The 22,782-nt window shown below is 39.4% G+C and overlaps 1 protein-coding gene across 1 annotated transcript; it reads right to left on the bottom strand.

Annotated features, from left to right (window-relative positions):
- Nucleotides 1-1,235: 1,235 nt before the first annotated feature.
- On the bottom strand, nucleotides 1,236-12,161 carry LOC137292091 (uncharacterized). Its single transcript, XM_067823636.1, has 7 exons — nucleotides 11,671-12,161; nucleotides 7,887-8,148; nucleotides 4,614-4,935; nucleotides 3,531-3,703; nucleotides 3,082-3,161; nucleotides 2,011-2,209; nucleotides 1,236-1,346 (listed from the first exon to the last, which is right to left on the bottom strand). Exons 1-7 carry the CDS (start codon nucleotides 12,159-12,161, stop codon nucleotides 1,236-1,238), a joined length of 1,638 nt encoding a protein of 545 aa, XP_067679737.1.
- Nucleotides 12,162-22,782: the final 10,621 nt, after the last annotated feature.

Consider the following 22,782-nt stretch of genomic DNA (forward strand, 5'->3'; position numbering starts at 1 on the left):
CCGCTCAGTACTCTGATAATTAGGTGATATGTAATGTCACAATACATGTGCCACTATACGTCATCGATTGCGTCTTACTTCTCTTGAATTAGATCTCCGATGTATCAGAGTAAGTGAGTTTCATGCCGCAGACAATCTGGGAATCAACAGCATGAGCATCGATCTGTGCAATGGGATATGATGTCATGTGTCAACCCAGTCAGCGTGCCTGACCACCCGATCGCTTCTTTTGCATTAGAACTCAGACGTAATCAGTACATGGTGTTCGAAGAGGTGCCAGAGATTTTTGAGTGCTACATTAGCAGCAGAATCGGTTATTCTGTTACCAGTAATTCCAATTTGGCTTGGTAACCGTCAGAAGACGATGTAGTAATGACCAGTAAACCTACAAAATCAAAACGACAAACATCTTTCCACATGTATTAGAAATCTCGATTGTACAATGCTGAGTGTGTCATGCTGTAAGACACTGTCAGTAAACAATCGAGTCTGTAACAGACAATCTGATGACTGACACATTGAGACTCGATAGCAGATAGTGTTGAAGAGGCATAATAAAAGATAATGATACCAGGCCTTAGCGAAAAGGTGAGCGTAACCCCTCCCGTAACAAAGGCTGGTGAATTGTTCATCTGAAAAAATATCAGCAACGATGGTGACAGCCAAAATAAGGCATTGAAACCTCGTTGAAACCTTGATCTACAACCTGTCGGCAAGAATCTTTTTTTCAGAAATCTTGGAAAGAATTGTACCTCAAAGGTTGTGAAATGTAAACACCAAACCATATTGCTTGAATATCGTTAGGAAGAAAAAGAAAACTAACTTTTGGAAAGTCAAAATTATCCCATGTGTCATACAGCCATGTGGAGCGATCTGTTGTGTCTCTTAATGTTTATGCATAAATCCCAATATAAAACATCAGAGGCGGGCTTACAGGTGTCCTTAATTTCAATTCCAAGAGGGCAAACCGGTGGATGGGAACTAGCTACGAGTTGGTAACTGAAATATTATTAGATACACCTGAAGCTGAAGTTAAATTTCATGTGAATGAACAAAACAGATTGGATAAGAGAAGAGCACAAATGTACCAGTGGAGATGTGTATTTCTTGTCTAAATTTAGTAAAAGATGCTATCAATGAGGAATACAATCCACGTCCTCACAAGAAATGAAATATCTATGTTCAGTAAGTCTTTGAACATGCACGTAGAAGTACACCTATTAAATATCGAACTATTAAATCAACAAAACCTTTTCAATGTTGACTTTAAATACTTTGATTGAATCCACGCTGTCTCTCGGGAGACGATGTTGATAGGTAAACAAGGTGGCACCATTTACCTTGCACTGAAACATAAAATGGAAGATTTGATACGCTACAGCTAGAGTTGTGTAAAGTTATGGTTTGAGAGTTTGGCAAGAGGAGGGACTGCAATATCTATAAGACTTCTTATACATGCATACAAATAATTAACCAAACTATTGTTTATTTGGTTGATTCCAGCGCAACGCCAACCTGTCCATATTAAAGTGTTATGCTTTCGAACTGTAAATACACTTTGGTATGCTGCTGTCCATGCTTGCTGCATGAAAGCACAAATTGTAAACAAAGATAAAACTGATCATGGATATTGTAGATGTGGTGTTAAATATCATTAACTGTAACTTTGTGGTTTGACTGTTATTTGTTTAGCAATTTGATTGTTTACCAGAATGTCATCAGTTACTAGAGACAGAAACAGTAACCCGCCCTTTCCATTGACCAACTTAATCTTCAACTTTGTTGTCTGCATATAATAACTTCTACATCGCACACAACATCCCGGAAATGTTCCATTGGTTACTGAAACGTAGTGTTCTGTAATGACACTGTGGCATGTAAAACAGATTTCTGGTTAGGTTTACAGGAGAGAAACGCAAAATCGAAATCCAGGATTATCTGTCTAAACAGGTGCAAATAGAGACATTGTCCATTCCAAATCGAGATTTCGATATTATTGCAGAAACGTACCAGAAATTCTGTAGCAGTTGAAATTATATCCATCGTAAACTTCTTCGTCATTTCGAACGGGAAACCGGAAACCAAGTTAGTTTCACGTCCTTGATAGACTGAGTTATTACGAAAACTTCTCGTGACGCTCTGCTGGTCGATAATTACATTCAGTCTCAGTAGGTAGTCTCCACTTGCAGTGACGAAGTAAACGCGAAACCTTCGTCGTGAAACAAAAACAGTTCATTACACAAATATAAAGTATGAAGTGCGTATTATCTACCTTAATAGGCACAATTCTTGCAAAAAGTATATATGTTTGAGAACATACATTGGGTGAGTATGGGTTTAAGCGGTTTTTAGCTTTATGCCAGCAATCCGACAGCAGGCGACATCAGAAATAGACTTCCGACATTGCATCCACGTGGGGAGTCAAAGACTTCTCAAACCTACCCGTCTGGTGATATATTTTTTATGATGAACCCGTGTAATATATACATAAACTTATTGAAAGTCTCGAAAGATGTCATATGCCGGGACCTAATCATGGTGAGAAAGGTCCTGCTTTAATGTAACCAAGTGTACATCCGACCTTGGGTTGCCAGTCTATACCTATTACACCTGGATATCAGGCATTCCAATCATATGTTGCTTAACACAACACACGTCAGTTTTCAAGCTAGATGACGGCGGTTTGTAAATAAGTGAATTTGAGCCAGACAATCCAGTGACTAACATCATGTGCATCAATGCACGCAGATACGATACGATGACGTGCATGAACCAAGTCAGACAGGCTGATCTTCCGATCCCGTTAGTTGCCTCATACGATAAGCAAGGGTACTAATTGCCCAGTTCTAACCAAATGAAATCTGTTTCCATATATGAAACTGTGTCCGGCGTCCGGTTGATTGGTTCATGAGATTCGTAGTTCATTAACTGTACTGAATAGGTTTGCTTCATATGAAGCTACGGGGAATGAACTAAAGAACTCGGACGCTTTATTATACAAAGACATCCTCGTCCGTGGGGATCGCACCTTCAATTCAGAGACATGAGCACAATTATCAAATTAATACTGCTTGTACATACATGTTTTCATTTGGCGTACCAACAAACGACACTCCAGAATCCAAGGGATGTATGTATGTTCCTTTCATGCGTATTGGATTCTGTAAGAAGAATTCCGTTGAAATACTGAGTTCTGGCTGGCGGTTTATTAAACTGTATACACTCATTTTTTGAAGTTAAACATGAAGAGACCAAAGCATATAACGTTGTTGAAACATGACAGCATCTTTTTCATGTTTAGGTGCTGAACTATTCACATCTCAAACAAGGGAAAGGTTCATTTGAATTTTTATTAAAGATTAACGACAGCTTTGGGTAATATTTATTGTTGAATCAGCAGTATTTGTGCCATATTGAAACCCAGAATGAATGAATAGATGCACATACTAAAAACAAAACAATGTCAGACTGAATGAACATATACATCTACAAAGAACAAAACAGTGTCAGAAAGAAGAATCAATACCTACTGTGTTAATACATCCTCCAGGTGCTGGGGTCCATGTAGGTGGGCCGGGAATGCACCAAACGCTGGTATTCCTACCTAGGAAAGCCTCGGTACTGCTACATACAGTGGTACTTGCAAGCACGCATTCTCTCCAGTAGATAAAGGATTGACTGGGATTTTGAGAACCACATTCTCCTATTAGAACAAGACACATGTCATTGAAAACCCTGGCTATGATATCAGCATGCGAGCCAAACGGAATAGATGCTTGTTTGAATTAGAAACATTTTATAGTATAGTCATCGTGACAACATAGGTAATACGAGGCTAACTTAAACAACTCTATGACCGATGTTTATGATCTGGAATTCCGTCAGCATATGTAACGATACGCGAATACCAATAATCTAGCCATTGTTGCACTGATTTTCTTGAAGTTCTGGAAGCAGTTGGAGGAACACGAATACATGACCCGTTTTATGGCTAACAAATACTTTTTATCCTTTATCATGACGGTTCAGAGCTAATTCTTGATTAAAGAGCTTTCATTCGCCCAGTGAAAGAGTAGCGCTTAGCTCTGACACGTCGTGATAGAAAAAAAAAATATATATATAAATATGTTGTTATCCTTAAACCACATATTTACTGAATTACTAACTGGACAAGAAATACCGTGGTTACAGCATGTCGTGCACGTGCAAAGCTGCTGAATGTGGCGCCAAACAAACACATGACTATGATAAGTCAGAATTGTAGAACTGATTGTACTTGCAGCAGAAATTTCAAATGGATTTGGAAAAGGTTGTATATACTCTTGTTTCTAACTAGTGTTTCTCATTGCTTCATTGTATATTTGTTTTATAAATGAGTAGGTAGATACTTTGGTAGTAAAATTTACATCCTTAAAAATGATACATATTTTTGTTTCGTAGGATTGAGACTGTTTTCAGTTTTATGTCGTCAGAATGTTTTATGATTAAATATACTCATTCATTCATTTGAATAAAATGAGAACATAAATGTATCTTTTACATTGCCGTTTGTAATACACGCTGTAACGAAGTTTTTTAGGTGCCACCCTTTCCTATATATTGTCTGAACTAACCTTCCATGATGTAGTATTTGTCCCCACTCGTCCTCGTCCCCGCTGTTGTCTTTGTCTGGTATGCTGCGTACATGTGGCACTGGCCGCTGATGGCGACAAATCTCGCCCCGACACATCGAGTGTGTAGGAGGCACTTGTTGAGACAATGGAGAGATTTCGGTGTGTTTTGTACCAGAAGGACGTCCGAGAATTTGAAGCTTGAATCAGCCTGCTTGAAATGCGCCTCATTGTATGGACGTTCGCAGTACTGACAGTACACAAAGACTAAATACTCAAACAGTATTACCTTTGAGATTTTCATTATGCTTTTAATCTGATGTCCCTTCAAACTTGTTACGTAGATTTGTGTACAGATCCTTAACCGTACGGAGCAAACGTGGTCCAAGTGAGCGCAATGTTTGTCCTAACAGACTAAAGAAACTAATGACAAGATTCTGTGTAGCAACGACGGACGATCAATATAAACTCATTCTTTGGATGCGTTTACCATTGTCCTACAGTCTCTGCACAAATTCATTCCAACAGGTAATGACTACAAAATGCCATTCAGAAAGTTTGAAGTTTAATGTGTAAGCCAAACAGCTTTGTGCACTACTCAAAAGTCTTATGGTTCATCCGGTTATTTCCAATAAGAAAGTTACGTAACAGGTTAGGTGTACCAAAAGGAAAGATATAGTTGACGCTTAAACTTCTTGGAATCTATCAGGAACTCATCATAAGGGTTTGAGGTAAGCTATTGACATACTGCAACTTAACAGAAACAAAATGTGGTCAAATTCATGTGGATTGAATATCCCTAGAATATTGCTTGCTGAGTCTTTTTTGTAATGGATTACTGTGAGGAAAACGAAACGTATTCTCTGAAGATACTAGACCAATGATGAGAAAACACCACATACCTGCTGCCAGTAATATGGATATCGGCATTTTCATCAACGTTTTGATAATGACAGCCTTGTCATCTAGCCTGGGGAACCAGTTGAAGGACCAGCGGCCCAACATAATTTTAACATGTAATGAACTGGGGTGTATTACTCGTTGGTGATGGCCACAAAATACCTTTACACATGTGTCATCGTGTCAGAAGGCACTCTTGTAACTGCAGACGAAGCTAATATTGTATGTGCCGTCCGTTCTCTTGATGGCATACTGTCTTTCAAATCAAGATTCAAATATATTTCATTAAATGTTTCATAAAGATAAGACTCGTGAAGGTGCCAGGGTAGAATAGGCCTTTAGTAACTCATGCTTGCCATAAAAGGAGACTATGCTTGTCGTAAGAGGCGACTAACGGGATCGGGTGGTCAGGCTCACTGACACATGTCATCGGTGCGCAGATCGATGCTCATGTTGTTGATCACTGGATTGTCTGGTCCAGACTCGATTATTTACAGACCGCCGCCATATAGCTGGAATATTGGTGAGTGCGGCGGAAAACCCAACTCACTCACTCACTAGTAAAGACGATGATTTTTCAAGCGTTTCTCCACTTATTGCCATTCAAAGGCCTTGATAATGGTCAAGCCCGGACGTCCATCTGAGGCTTGTGTTGCAAGCTATTTGAAGAGAAGCTACAAAGTTATCAGTCACGGGGTTATCATTCTGGTCAGCCAGAAAATCGAACTCGCTCTTAATAGAAAAGCTATAGCAATAAATAGAAACCTTCTCTTAATTTATTGGTGTCTTGCCGTGAGAGTATTGACATAAATGAATGACGTGTAGTAAGCCATTGTTATTCGAGATAGAGAATTACTACCACCAAGCACCGAATGAGTTGCCTCTGGCAGTGGGGTACATTGAAAATAATAGAAAAGCGCACAGCCAATCAGACAGCGACATTTATGTGTGAGGTAAAATAAAATTTATTGTCTCCTTAATAGACGCCCCTAGCAGGTTCAAAGGCGTTACAGTTTTCATATTTGTCTTGTTATCAAGTACACAAAGCCGTATCCACGTCATTTGCTATAAGGAATCGATCATTACTCTACCTCCAGCACATTGTACAAGACTTTGCTCTGCATTATCCGACTACCGCAAAATTAACAATCATTAGCATCTGCACCCTAAACAGCTCCAGTGCTTTCACACGGTACAAAAAGTTAAAAGGATGCTTTTGTTTGTCTCGTTTGCTTAATGTCCTCTTTTAATATTGCATCGATTTATTCATAAAATATGTTAAACTTTGTATGTCTTCCATTGTCTAATATATCTTCTTAAAATCATTGAACTCTTACAATATCGACATAATAATAAATATTATTATAAGATATATATAGCGGACATATACACGCAGCCAAAACATGCTCAAGCGCTGGTAGTTTTCCCTCTATCGGTGGATATGAGTCTCAGTGGCACATCGTACTATCTAACTCAACTTCCGGGGAATTACACAGTCTTGCACCACTAGCACAAAGTTATTGCGGCTTTCGTTTTACGGGGTACCCATTCACAGCTGGGCTGGTTTGGACACATAGTCACAGTGCTTTGTCCAAGTTTACTGCATGTTACTGTACCCATAACAAGGTGTTTACACGTGTTCATATGACCACCATCTGGTCATACAGCAACGGGTTCGTGGGTTATCTTAAGTGCACAGGACTGTGTACTGTACAATAGTACAACTGGGGTTGTGAGAAGAGTCTGGACACAAAGTTTACACCCGATCACAGGTGAACTCACCTTGAACTGAATCCAGCAATTGGTTATACCTACTTGGGTTGTCAGTCAAACATGATGAAATGGTTTTGCTACGGCGTCGTATTTTCCACAACCGTTTTACTCATAACTGTCTGCTGAAAGCGGATGAGGATGAACCTCACATGTGTTTCTCCTGCGATGAAATGTTCACCATCAAACATATTTTGCTTGATTGTGTGGACTATTCTACTGCAAGGAACTCCCATTATGTTGCGAGAAATTTGAAAGATCTGTTTTCTCGTGTAAGTGTGCATCTGATCATAGATTACCTGAGGGATGTTGACCTGTTTCATAGATTATATATATTCTTTATTCCTCCAGAGGAGAGTTACAAGGGAAGAAAGTTATAACAGCTTTACACTATATCAGTATCTGAAATGTTAGTAACTTGTAGATTTAAAAGTGGTGATTATAATACTCCTTTTCGTGGACAGTTATTTTTTAAAACTCGAGTAAGCCTTTCATTACTACTTCAGAGAATGTGTGTTCAATGTCCGAATTTGGCACAGGAGAATGGCAGGACAGTAAACAGCATACTAATTCCACATCAGGCTTCTGATGTAGAGCTGCACTGACCTCCACAGAACATCTATCCACTATGTTGCACCAGAGGCTGTATCTCTGTTTTTCTGTCAGGTTTCCAAGGAACAGCAGCTTTCGCTTGTCTATTTCAGACTCCAGTGATGTCCAACCGAGAAGTGCGTTGCAGATACATGTATGTGTTCTCGTGGAACGAGGTAGGCCTTGTGCTATCTTGAGGGCTGCTCTCTCGGAGCGTTCCAGCGCCAACACTTGTGCTTTGCTTAAGTTGTTCCACAGTTTACACCCAAAAAGGGATCTTGGGACACAGATAGATTTAATGATTTTAGAGTTGACTAAAGGATTTAATCCTCTGACGTGTAGCCCTGTTTTTAGCGGTAACATTGTTGTTGATCTCATCTTCGAGCAGGCATCGATGGGTCTATTCCAGGAGTTGAATTCTGCTGAAAGAGTTATTCCAACGTGTTCTATTTCTCTGGTAATTGGGATTTTTTGACCATATAACTTAATGTCCAAGTTAGAATGGCTGACTGGTCCAAAAGTTAGAACTCTGCTTTTTGATGGAGAAAATGTAAATCGCCACTGTCTACTGACATAGATTCGCATATAGATACCATGTCTTGTAGATTGGATTTGATTGGTGATATCAGGGTTATATCATCTGCCTGGGTTGGAGCTGTTACACTGACGTCCATTATGTTCCTTTTCCGCTCTTGTGGAGGTTTTTCAGAAGTTCATCTATATACAGTAGATACAATTTGGCAGATAAAACGCTTCCTTGGCGGACTCCTTTTTGAAGCTGGAACCAGTCAGATTTCTCGTTATGTGCTAGGACACAACTCTTCATGTTCTGGTAGATGTGATCTAGTACTGACCATAAGTGATGAGGTATGTTCATCCGATGGTACACAGTGTCAAAAGCCTTAGAACTATCCAAAAAGGCTACATGCACGGAGTCCGAGCGCTCTGAATAGTGGTGTGCAGTTTCTTGTACTACAAACGATGTATGAATAGATGACATGCCTTTCTGAAATCCAAACTGCTGGTTGGACGGAAAGCTGTCTGATTCAGTTATTTGTGGAAGTCTTCTAGAGATGACGAGTTCAAAAAGCTTAAGTATCGCTGGTAGCAGAGTGATACCCCTATAAGAGTCTGGGTTCATTCTGGGTATATCTCCTCCTTTGTAAATTGGTACTAATACTCCATTCTTCCAAGCCGTCGGTATATAGCCCGTTTGCAAGATAAGGTTAAAAAGTACCAAGGGATCTTGGGACACAGAGATATTTAATGATTTTAGAGTTGACTAAAGGATTTAATCCTCTGACGTGTAGCCCTGTTTTTAGCGGTGACATTGTTGTTGATCTCATCTTCGAGCAGGCATCGGTGGGTCTATTCCTGGAGTTGTATTCTGCTGAAAGAGTTATTCCAACGTGTTCTATTTCTCTGGTAATTGGGATTTTTTGACCATATAACTTAATGTCCAGGTTAGAATGGCTGACTGGTCCAAAAGTTAGAACTCTGCTTTTTGATGGAGAAAATGTAAATCGCCACTGTCTACTGTACATAGATTCGCATATAGATACCATGTCTTGTAGATTGGATTTGATTGGTGATATCAGGGTTATATCATCTGCCTGGGTTGGAGCTGTTACACTGACGTCCATTATGTTCCTTTTCCGCTCTTGTGGAGGTTTTTCAGAAGTTCATCTATATACAGTAGATACAATTTGGCAGATAAAACGCTTCCTTGGCGGACTCCTTTATGAAGCTGGAACCAGTCAGATTTCTCGTTATGTGCTAGTGGTAGATGTGATCTAGTACTGACCATAAGCCGTCGGTATATAGCTCGTTTGCAAGATAAGGTTAAAAAGTACCAAGAGACATTTGGATAAGTGTTTACCGCCATACTTTAAGTGTTCATAAGTAACTCCATCTTCTTCAGCAGCCTTGTTGTTTTAAGGGATCGGGATAGTTGAGTTATCTCCTCTTGAGTGGTGAGAACAATGTCTGACAGATTCTCTTCTGTCACTATTTTCTGACGTATAGCTTCGACTTCTTTTACAATGTTTAGCTTGAAGGTTTCACAGAAATGTGTTTCTGACTTGTCCATGAAGACGTTTTTAAGATGATCTGCAAGGACGTTGCATATCTCTTTTGGATTACGAACATGCTTATCCTTCGACATTAAACATGATATTTGGTGTCTTGTGTTACCTCGCCGCAGCAGGGACCAGAAAGGTTTTTGGTCGAAATCGCTAAGCTTGTCCAGCTTGCTGTACTCATCAGTCTCAAACTGTAGGGCCGCCGTCTTGAGAGCAGTTCATCCTTGTTCCTCTTATACTGACGAAACGCTTCATGGTGCATTCCCCGAGGACGCCCACTCTTGATCCAAGTGTCTCTTGCCCTCATCATAGTGCGATGATGATCTTTAACCACACCTTTCCAATATGGCTTTAAATGTTTTGAGAAGTGGGATTGTGGGATGAATTCGTCGGACGATCTCTTTAAGCAGCTAACAATTTCAGTGTAGAACATTTCGATGTCTTTTGAGTCGCACTCACTTGAAGGAAGTTGAATTGTCCAGAGTAGATTGGAAACACTGCAGGTGTAATCAGTCAGTGTGCCATCACGTATTGCCTTGTCCCAGGATGGTCTGGAGAAGCTGTACTCTGGAGGAACATCTCCATTGATGACCTTGGGTACTGAACATATAACTGGGTGGTGGTCTGATATGTTGTATGAGTTGTCGACCTTCACCTGAATACTCTGGGTAACACTGGCTATGTCTTCAGGGACTAGAATATAGTCTAAAACTGTTCTAGGACCACCTTCATAAGGTAGATGTTGGTCCTCTGCAGTTGTTCAACATGTTTACCGGGATTAGTCTGTTCTGAATGAATGCAGTGAGAGCAACTCCTCTACTGTCTAGTGTTCTGCTGTGTCTGGGTCCACAGAGACCTGTGTTGAAATCCCCAAGGAAATGAACTCGTCCTCTGAGTGAGTAGGCATCATATGTATCTTGTAACTGTTGGAGATAATATATGAACACATCAAGTGATCGGTTTCACGGCGGTAAGTAAACACATATGAAGTAAGTATGAGTGTTGTCTTGATTGTCGATTTCTATTCCTGACAAACGGCCACTTTCACTGTCCAGTTTTAAATCAGAGACATACTGCTGCAGCCTTCTGTGGATCAGTAATGCTGCCCCTCCACTTGCACATGCACTATGTATGTTGTGAGTTGGTTCTGGGGCAGGGCTAGCAATGGCGTGGTAGTTTTCATTCAGGACATCAATAAAAGCCAGGTTATACCCCCTGAGTTGGTGATCTACTATAGCGCATATGTCAATGTAGTGTTCTTCTAAGCACCTGTTCAGGTATGGTACGCTAGACATGATGCCCCTTGCATTCCAATACATCAGATTTAACATGTTACTTTTGTTCATGAGCAGAGTTTGGTGATGTCTTTCCACTTCTGTGGATCTTCTGCCAGAACTGATCTCTGGATCGCCATGGTTTAACCATGTTCAGGCCAAAAGAAAGCATCTTCAAGTTTTTCTTTGTCCTGCAGAAGTACATTCACTTGGGCTGAAGCAAAGCGTTTGTCTGGCCGATTAAAGAACCTTAAAAAAGTAATGTGCACGTTTCTATTTTCCAAGTACCGCTTGAGTGATTCCATTGTGTTGGATTTGTTGATTCCACCTATGTAGAAGCGTGCTGTCCTTATCCTTGGGGGAGCAGCACAGAATTCTTCAGGTACGTCTCAAGTAGCAGGGCATTGGTCCCTGCTTACAATAGTTTTGATGTGTGATACTGACTGGTCAGGTTTTGCGTGCTGTTCCGGCTGCAGATCACCTGGAGTCCGGACTTTGCCTGGGTTTGACTGCAAGCACTCACTGTAGGACGGAATGTGAGTGGACTCTCGGACTTCTGGAGTCAAATATGATGGATGAGTTTTATCTTGCGTGAGTCCATTGTTGATAGGGTGTACGCCTATTGGGGTTGATTCTGTCGACTTCTCAATGACCTGTGATGCAACGTTGTCAGAAATGCACTGTACACCTCTTTCAGAGTCCTTCTTACTCACGCACTTTTTACTAGCCGTTTGTTTCAGTTGTTTTTCCAGAGCCAGTACTTTCTTCCTGACATGTTCTACTGATTTGCATGACTTGTCTACTTCCGCCATATCACTCTCCAGCGAATTCAGTCCATTGGTTAGTAAGGAGACTTTTGATTTCAGGTTTGTGATACAGAGGCTTCTGTCATCGGAGAAACGAGTTATCTCTAAGCTCTTCTCTTCCAATTTCATATTAGCATCAGACACATGCTTTCGAAGGTCAGTTACTCTTTTATCCATTCCTTTATTTCAGCTGTTTAATTCCTCTACGCTTTCTTTTATCTTCGATGCTTCTGTGACAATTTCATTTTGGAGTTTTACATACTTATCCAGTTCTTTTCTAAGTGACAACACTTCTGTATGAGTGGATTGTAACTGTGACTAACATGCTTCAACTTCTGTTACTCTGTCACTGTTTTCCTTGCGCATGCGCTCTACGGCCTTCACGGTACTTTGTTGTAGTTTTTCCATGTATTCGTTTGTTTTCTTAAGCTCATTGTCGCGCGTCAGCTGCTTATTGTCACACTGGAGTTGTGTAATCTCCTGATTGAGGTAATCAATTTCTTGCATCAGTTCACCCCTCAAGTCGGCAAGGTCCCTTTCGAACTTTGCCATTATCTCCTGGATTGGTCCTAAGCTTTCCTGCTAGTGAAATGGAAGCATATATTTTGGAAACAGGACACTTTTGGACCATGGGCTTTGAACATTAATGGATGCAAACTTGATCTCGTCATTATATGGCTGGAATATTGCCAGTGTGACGTAAAGCCCAACTACGCTTTCACACACAATCAAAATTGCATGCAATACAGATATTAATATACACTTGTTGTAACCCGTGTTAGGTGGTATAAATCTATATATCAAACCTATTTGTCACCATTCACTCGATGGTTAGTTAATGAATTTATAACAGGTATAACTAGTGGTAACACCACATAGAATACCCGAAAAGTAGTGTCTATGGATGTAGATTTACCGAATACACCGTCGTAAACTGTCTGTGTAAAATCAGCATCCTTCTTTCAAAGGATTAACCGCCAATACACACAGATTGCTCATTATTGGGTAACTAAATTACCTCTTTGCAAAGAATGGAGGACATTATGCAATTAATTTCCAGGTGAGCTATCTTGGGTGACCAATGAAACTACACCAATGTGAAATACCTGAAATGATCAATCACTTTATCTTGTATTAGACCGTTAATTTACAGACATCACCTGGAAACGCTGCAGATGAATGCATATGACTTGTTTTTGTTGGTATTGTTGGGTGCAAGGTAATAGCACGACATTGTTCCTATAACTTTAATTTAATCTGTTTTAATTTGAATATTTGCATTTTATTTTTCATCATTTGTCGTAGCAATCGAATTGTTTTTGTCATGAACTGTAATGATATAGACAACATACAGCGGGCGTGTGTGCGAATTATGATTCACACAAACTATAAAATGTGTAGATATTACATTCCTGTTATAGATTTGCTGTAAGTATCAGCAGATCGGTTCTTTTATTAAGTTTCAACATGTATGATAATACAGTAATGCGAAATATGGGACCATATATAAAGACGTACATTGACGAGTATCTACATATTGATGAGTAGTCGTTAACCAAGTGAATGTAGCAAGGAATTTATCGCGCAGCATTGCCAGTAATGCCACTTCGACCTCAACCTCGTTTCCGTGGAAGAAGTCGTTATGTTACAGGTTGTGTCATGCAAAACCCTTCTTGCCATGATGCAAATACACATTTGACTACAAGCAGAAAGCAGTTTTGATTTTGTAACTTGCTGAAAACAAACCATAATCTGATTGATTATCAAACTGACTTTTGGTGTTGACTCCACAATTTAAAAAATTGGCTGCGCCCTGTCGCGAATATCCGCCAGTCTGAGAATAAATGCTATTAAGGTTTGTTTTCGTCGAGTTACAGACTTTCAAGTGCTTTGTAAGTGGTAGTAAATAAGTATTTGAATGATGAACAGTAGGATTTTGCATGACATTGGTTATAACAATTTAACTCCTGGCAGAGAGGTGGGTGTCAATATAATACTACTTACAATATTATTGTCACTTAGACCACAACTTCGCTTACGACGAAGAAATCATTATGTTACAAGTTGTATCATTCAAAATCCTTTTGGTCACCAATCATTTACCACAACTAGTAAATAGTTTTGTGTTTTTAACTCAATGAAAACAATTTTAAATAGTGTTTTCTATCTTGGAAGTAAGGTAGGGGTCGAGCCATCCGATTTATTATATACATGTACTACAGGCTTCCACAACGCTCGCTTCGCACTCACAAAAAACCCATTTAGCAGGAACTGCAGGGTCAGGTGAAAATTTGTGCATGGTGACCCATGACCCATGGAGACAGATGTAGATAGGCCGAATAATGACACAACTCCAGTGTAAGTCCGTGTGTGTAACAACCAGCCTTATAGATACACAGTCGCTGATTTTTGAGCACTCCAGCGAAGTAGGGAACCTTTGCGATCGGCTCAGTTTGAAAACAGTCAAAACACACCACAGGGAGGCTACTCTAAAGCGCTACCTTAGGCGTGCCGCTGAAACACTTTTACCGTGATATGAAATATTACCACAATAACCATCGCTCAAAAAATAACAGGAAGTGAAACTAAGCTCTGGTAATATGATGGATCATGGGTGATTCCCGAACGTTAGTAATGAAAAAAGACCCCCAAACCCAAAAGGGGTGGATTCCAGGTGCCGTGCTTATGCTGTTGATCACTAGGTGGTCTGAACCATTATTTACAGACCGCCGTCCTATAGCTGGAAAATTGCCGAGTGTGCCCCATAGCTACACTTACTCACTCATAATATGTCAAAGGTATCGTCCGAACAGTGATACGAATGCAATTGTTTTTAGGCTTTCTTTCTCTACATAATATCTGTCAACCTCAAGCAAATTGGTTCGTTATGTTCCAGCCACACGATCCCCATTTTGTTTGACTTTTATATCCTGGCGCCCCCTTCATGTTTACTGAAAGAGGTTGTTTCATAGACACTACACATTCCCTTGCAAATGACATAATCATAAGGACACGACTGATTCTACTGGCTAATCCTACATGATGCCAAGGGTTCAAACTAAATAATGACTGGTCACACAAGTGTCAGCTCCCGATATGTTCTAAACAGTACCAACTTGATTATCTTGACACAATGGTTTTGAAAGATCAAAATGGGGGTGTTGTTAAAAAACAGCTCCTGTCTAAATCTAAATCAAGCAATCCACATCTCTGACTGTTGATTATGATGGGAACTCATCCAATACCATTTTGAACATATTTTATGTATTATCTGAGGACGTACATTCTCCAAGAAGTTTTAATCAAGAACGGCATTCAGTTATGGGTAATAGCTGACGGTATGACACATACGTCTGTCCTCTATCTGTCGTTTTTAACATCAAAGAAAGTTGATTGTGATTCTCTCATCGCATGAGATGAACAAAAGATGATCCTCATCTTTTCATAAATATGAATGTGTATACCTGTTGTGACCAATGTGACATCGTCGCATGCTGTCCTCTTCAAGTGTGGACTGATAACCAAGGTAGATGTAAGTGATAGTTGGTATAATTTCATGTACATTATTTATATATACTTGTGTGTCCCACTTCTTTTGCAATAGATCACGGGTATAAGATCTAATAACAGCTTTGAAATAAGGTATGAAATGAGAAGTGGTGTCACGGAGTTTTTGAGCGCTGCTTTAGCAGCGACTATATTTAAGTTAGATTTACTTGTCTTGAGTGTTGCTGCAAACACGAATGCTAAGGAATAGAAAAACTAGTTAGCAAAAGAGAGCGAACACCATTATTAATGATCAATAAAATGAAAGCAAAACATACAATGTTTATAAGTCATAGTGCATTCAATGTAGCCAGCATTTGGGACAATGCACCAACACTGTCTATGAGAAAACCATCACAGATGTAATGGACAGAGGGAATGTGAATGTGAATGTCGAGTTTCTGGTCACGCATACACATCCTTGGGTGTGACCACTTTTAGTAGCATCACACGCCCAGACTCGCCGTCTCATCGATGTCAGCCGACGAATGATGTCATTCCGAATCCTATTCACTCGTTCCTGAGAGCGTCTAAAAGTTCTCGTCGGTTCGCTGGGGGTCGTGGTCGTCTTCTCACCTTGCGATTCAGGTGATTCTACAAGTGCTTATTATATGGGCTTTAAGTCCGGTGAGCGTGATGGCCATGGAAAAACCTGAGTATTCTGGGAGTTCAAGATGTTCTGGACATTTCGCGCTCTGTGGGGCCTGGCGTTGTCATGCTGCAGAAGTGTTATCGGTTGTTGCTGGTGAAGACATTTTATTGCCATGTTTTGAAGAATGTCATCTTTGAGCGTTGAAGTTTCCACGTATTTCGACCAATCGTGTACGTTGATTCACACTAGTCCACACAACACACCAAAGGGATGCAGTCCTTGGACGCAGTTCGGCGCTGGTCTTTCTCCCTTCCAACGGTATACTTGCAGCCGGCAATCCACATCGAATCATGGTGAATCGTCATTCGTCGATTAAAACCACTCGCTGCCAGTATTGTACCGGCCATTGTACCAATATTGTTCCCACTGTAACCTACCACGACGATGTTCCTGTGTCAATGCGCAGAGGACGTCGAGCTCTGATACCTGCTGCACGTAGATGTTGTAGCACGGTACGTCGACTGATGACATGTCCTTGAGCCTTTGCCACCGTTTCCGTTGCTGCGAAGACCCGGCTGCGCAGATGAAGAGCATGCAAATGGCGGTCTTTCTGTGGTGTCGTCACACGTGGTTTGCCTGATCGTGGCCTGTCGGGTGCTGCCAGTCTACCTGTAACTCTGGAAGAGCCTGGTCATGGTACCACGGGTACAGTTCAGGGTCCTTGCAATACGGATGTTGTTGGCGCCCATCTGCATGATCTCTCTCTCTCTCTCTCTCTCGCTCTCTCTCTCTCTCTCTCTCTTGCACCGTTAACCGTGGTATAATTTCGGTGTTTTTCTGTTAGCTGAGATGTATGGCCACCCAATCACCTTTTTATGCCAGTTCTCGACAAGCATATTGCAAAATCTCTGAGATGCACGTTTTGTGGGCGAACTGTTTCGACCTCAAAGGATTTTACTGACTTGAACATCTTTGCCAAAGAATTAAAATAAAAAGTGTTCGCTTTATTTTGCCCATGCGTTTAGTTTCTACCAGTTTGCAGTTCAACTGTCCATATAAACGACGTTCGGAAACTAGAGTTTCAAACCCACGAGCTTTTGTAGGAAAATGGGTTTAACGTTCGCTCGTCACTCAGTTGGCCTGGGTTCGATCCCTCACATGCGTACAGTTTGAAACGCACATTTCAAGTATCCTCCCTTCGTAGTTTTTGCTGGAATAGTGCCGAAAGTGATCAAGAACTGTGGTCATTAGTCACTAGTTTAATCACAAGTTTAACTTTCAAGCACAGAGGAGTAGTGACAGAAGTTCTGTGCTATGCTAATTCATAGCTTGAGTAACCAGTTGCTTTAGATGTTATTATTTAAGTCACATCAATAGAGATAAGAAGGAGAGCACGTACTGTTACCTTGTATTGACAGTGTTGCTTTCACAGAATAATTTATGTTGCATTCTTTGATCATTATCCAATGGATGGACCAGGTAGGCTAAATTGTGTTTATTTTGTACGTTTGTCTCACTTCGAATGAATGCAATGTTTGTGTTATTGTCCCACACTTGACGTAAATTCGTAAAATCTAAAATCTAGAAATCCAACTGAAAGGTCCAGATCACACAAACTAGCTGCCTCACGTAGGTACTCAAACAAATTTTACGAATTATTTATGATGATACAACCGTGCGTGCGTGAGTGAATTTTCAGTCTTTGTGTATGTTTGGTAATATTTCTCAGGACAAATGTCGAATGAACTTAGCAACATCAGTTGCTTCACACTCATTAAATCCTTGGGGACAATGTATAGAGGCTGGTGGAATTACTATTCAGTGAAATGGATTATTAACACTTCTGTTCAGATTGGCTATATTTGATATAAATCAAGATGTATTGTACTGTCTCTCTACTACTGTTTATTCTATCGTTAATAGCCTCCATAAAATCAGGAAGCGAATATTTGCCATAGAGAACACAAGTGTGTGTCCTGCTAATGCCCCTGCTAGTAATAATAATAATAGTAATATCATGCTTCCGGAATCATGGCTACTATTACGGGCACCAAGTGCAACCTTTACCACGCGCGTGCTTGTCCACCTTTATAATACAAACAGAATAAAGACGCTCTAAATTTGTGTCGCTCGCTTAATGCACCAGTTGTTTTTCCACACACTGTTGCATCGACAGTTAAATGCTTTGATATTGTTTTCGATTGTACAACATAGATTCTAACAACACAGGATGCTTTCCATCGATATAAGTGAATTGTTTCAGTCACTAATCACCGGAACTAAAGTGAACTGAAATCAACAAACTGTCGAGCCTTATTACTGAAATGACACACACTTCAATAGAAATGTCTGCTGTATGCATACATGATTATCCCTGATCGAACTGTTGTCCACCATTTCTTGTTTCCTACCTATTGAAACATGACCGGCTGACACGACTGGGGCAAGGTATTAACTGCTGTGCTGATTCTGGATTTGATGGGGTATCTGATCTTATCTTAACACATCTTATCGTTATTTGAGTCTTTTTTCAAATTTGAAATTTCAAGCATTTACGTTGTTTCGAGTATTTTCTCCATACTTCATTTTATATTGAAAGAAAGTTGAAGAAATGAGAATATATCTGAACTTTCACGTTTTTGAAAGAGACGTGAAGCAACGAGAAAATACTCAAAGTAACGACAAATTAATCCAAGAAACGAAAAACAATTAAAGCAAATAAGAAATTCTCGTAGTGCTCAAAGACTAAATATTTAAAATTTCAGGTTTTTTTAAAGAAACTTGAAGTAATTAGAAAATATTAGAAATAAAATAACCAAAGCGACGAGAAATCTCGCTGAAAAAGATATTTAAAAAAACAAAAACAAATTGTCAGCACTGGGTTTTCGAAACAAACCCCATCTTGCAACAATTTCCTGGTCAGTAATTATTTTCTTTGGCTACATCTTTGGCGAAAGCCAATCGGCCCGCACCTTATGTGTTAAATTGTTAAACTTTAAATGACAAACAGTTACTGTTCAGTATCAAATCCCAATTGCATTGGGCTGCAATTCTATGGAGAACTATACAGAGATATTACAGAACCCAGAGAAAAGTAGTAAGGCATGTCGTCAGTGTTGCCACTTTTCAGACTGTCGGTACACAGTACCGACAGCAATGAATTTTTTTCGGCACGCTACAATTTTCAGCGGTACTGTACCATAACTTGACCTTGGTAAAATTGCAAAAAAAGTATTGAAAAAAAAATTTAAAATGATAAAAAATAAGTAAATAAATAAACAGCTTCATGGTGACGGTCGATCCATTCAATTTACCATCTACTTCACGTATTTTGAAAAAAACATTCGAAGTCTCCTTTATTGATCATTTTTTCGTTCATAAACCTTGAAATTCGTGGAACCATGCAGTCATCATTACACCGCTTCACCTTCTCATCATTGTGACATGTCGAATGTTTTTGTTCCTCACCTTTGTTAGCCTTACGTTTCGGCACATGAGCTTAACCCCAGCAAAAGAAAAAAGAAGACATTGTCGACTGCTTTCGAGTTGCCATTTGACATGTGTCTTGAAAGCCAACTGTAACCATTCGTATCATTCCGCAAGACAGGGAGGACACGAGTTGTCAAGGTTACTTTGGTGACTTCTGTACAGTAGGTATAAATCAGAGGGATTCCCAGTCACTTTTTCCCGTGGTGACGAGACCAAAAAATCGGATAATTTTATTTCTCAGCGCGTTGTTACTGTATTGTTACCACCACTAGTCTAAGAGTCAACCAACTGCATATGATTTTTACCGGAACACAGCGTCTTGAGATTCCATGGCATATTTTATCGGTAATAACCGGTAAACGGAAACACTGGCAATTAGGGCATTCTTTTCTCATAGATCCCCTTGATGTATCTATGAGTATGAAAGACCTGCCCATATTGTTTGGGAATTATTGTGACAAACAATGACACTGTCCTCCTGTAGTTATTCAGTTATAAACAATGAAGACATCAAAACAGTTGTTGGAGATTAGTTTAATGGCAAATATGTAAAAATGTGTACAATAATTACACATGACTATAATGTACATATGAGTGTTTTCATGATTTTGTGTATTAAACAGCTAGGAGATAAATCTTTGCCAATGACTAGATGGTCTAGATCAGCACGCACTCTAGCTGACAGTCACAGCATGATGAACATATATTTACACTAATATCTTGGCCTGCAAGAGCATTCCTTAATTCATGTGCTCTACTGACAGCCCAATTCGAAAAATTGGTTACACGTAACGGAAAATCATACTTTCATTTTACATTACTGAAAGATCTCTAGGAAATATACAAGTGCCAAGCTTTCGATAATCTTGATCACAAGATATCATGATTACACTTTCTTAGATGACAAAAGTATGAGATCGAGTTGCCATAACAGGCAAGTGTTGTTATTTTTTATTGATAACCAATTCTGCCAGAATCATATCACTGACCAGATCATATTCTTATAGTTCAATTTCCAGCAAAACTATCAACAAGGTCCATCATTACACAGACCAAATATATTTTTATACTCCTTACATAATATACCTCACCTACACAGAGTAGGTTTTAAATCTGGTTTGATTATCAATGAATTTTTTACTATTGTACTGACTGAATAACACCAAAAACATAACGTAAATTAGAAAACTAATCCTAGTCATGATAATTGGGAATTTAGTAAAACCAGATGATATCTGATTGTGGCTCATGTGTAACAGTATAAAAGAGTGCTGAGTTTTTTTGATATTCTCTTGTACAGTGTAAATGTGCTTTACATCATGCAGAGGAGGACAACGTCTGGACAGTTTAATAACACTTCTGAATTAAACATGTAGCACTGGTCCCCAATTGTTGATGAAATTACAGTTACTTGATAAATACTAACATGTTGGATAATCATGAGTATTAGATCAATCAACTATTTATAGGGCAGTTCTCAGTCATAGACTGAATGTGAATATGTATTTGTGTCAAGTAACACCAGTATCCTTTATGAAAGCCAGAGCATGCCGTTGGAGTCAAAGAGACATCAAGAAACACAATGTTTTGTTAGTTGGATAAATTCTCTAGTTGGTTATGTACTTTACAGTGACCATACACAACTATAAAAAAAATTGCCGAACTGCATTATAACATAGATACTAAATATTTTAAATTGATAAAGGTTTTCACAGTACAAACATCTGCTACTCTGCATGATGTACTTTTCACATTTGCATGCAATAAACAACCATCCACACAAAAATCAGGAATAAAACCATGTTTTCAAATAATGTCACACAGTAATTGTTAAACCAAAATCTTGTCACAGAATTCAGAATGGCACTAGACCCACTGAACAGACATAAAATCCATAAAAAACAACTATGTTCTTGCATCAAAATCTTTAGGACAGAACAAGATGAGATTACTAACAACTCCTCTGAAAATAAAATACCTATGTTATAAATCTGGTCACAGTGTTTGTGAAGTGAATGAAACAAAAGATCTAATTGCATATTTTAAATCATGCACCAAGTGACAATTATTAGAGTGTATACTTCATTACATCAGGACAAACATAAACATTTGCTCTGATGCTTCATGATAATGTTATAGATACATACATGAATATAATACTATGACAACTGCAGCCTATGAAATAATCAGGGTCCTTAACTTCTTTTGAATAGTATACAACATGTTTTCTTATGAATATATTTTTGGTCTGGTGCATAACTTACAACTGGCACAGCCAGTCTGTGAATGTCCTCTAAATTTCACATCTATTCAGCCAAGGAAACAAGCTTACATCTGTTGTTCAACAATTACGTGAGGATGTTTACTGTCTGCTATACTTGATAAAGACTTCTCTTTCCTGAGTATATAACCATAATGGGAACTTCATCACACAATACAATCAACAGATCTCTGAAACATTCATGGCCCTCTAAACATGTTATGAGGTATGTTGATGAGGTTAAAAGATCATTAAGAGAACCCTTATCACCTTTTTAGTGCAAACATCATTGCAGTTGCCAAGATCAGAATTTAAAGTCAGAGGCAAAGGATCTGACACACCAATATATCTATAACATACCAAGATTGGAAGTGCATGATCCCATCTGCAGTTTGATGGATTTGTTTCTAGTTAAATGTACATGTGTAGGGCAGTGGTCTGTACATAATTAAATTGGGACCAGACAAACCAGTGATGTCCCACAACACTGGAGTAAAACAATCAATTAAACCATCACAAGCATAGTTTGCCAGTGACCTGCCCTCACCCATAAATCTTGCCTTAGTTCCATATCATGGACGTCTCATAAGTAGACAGTTCTGTATGGAAACTGCTTCTGTAAAGTCTGAGGTTAGTTGGGACAAAGTCAGTGTGCAGCTACTATGTCACATCTAAAATCAAGTAGGTACAGTGACCAAAAGAACTAATGTTAAAGGTCATTTTGGAGAAGATGTTGTGTCCACCAAAGAGAACCAACAGCTAGTGTCATTTTGGAGAAGTCTACTGTTCACCAAAGAGAACTGACATATAGTGTCATTTTGGAGAAGTCTACTGTTCACTGAAGAGAATGATACATATTGTCA

The sequence above is a fragment of the Haliotis asinina genome, chromosome 7, assembly GCF_037392515.1.
Source record: "Haliotis asinina isolate JCU_RB_2024 chromosome 7, JCU_Hal_asi_v2, whole genome shotgun sequence".
Taxonomy (NCBI): Eukaryota; Metazoa; Mollusca; class Gastropoda; order Lepetellida; family Haliotidae; genus Haliotis; species Haliotis asinina.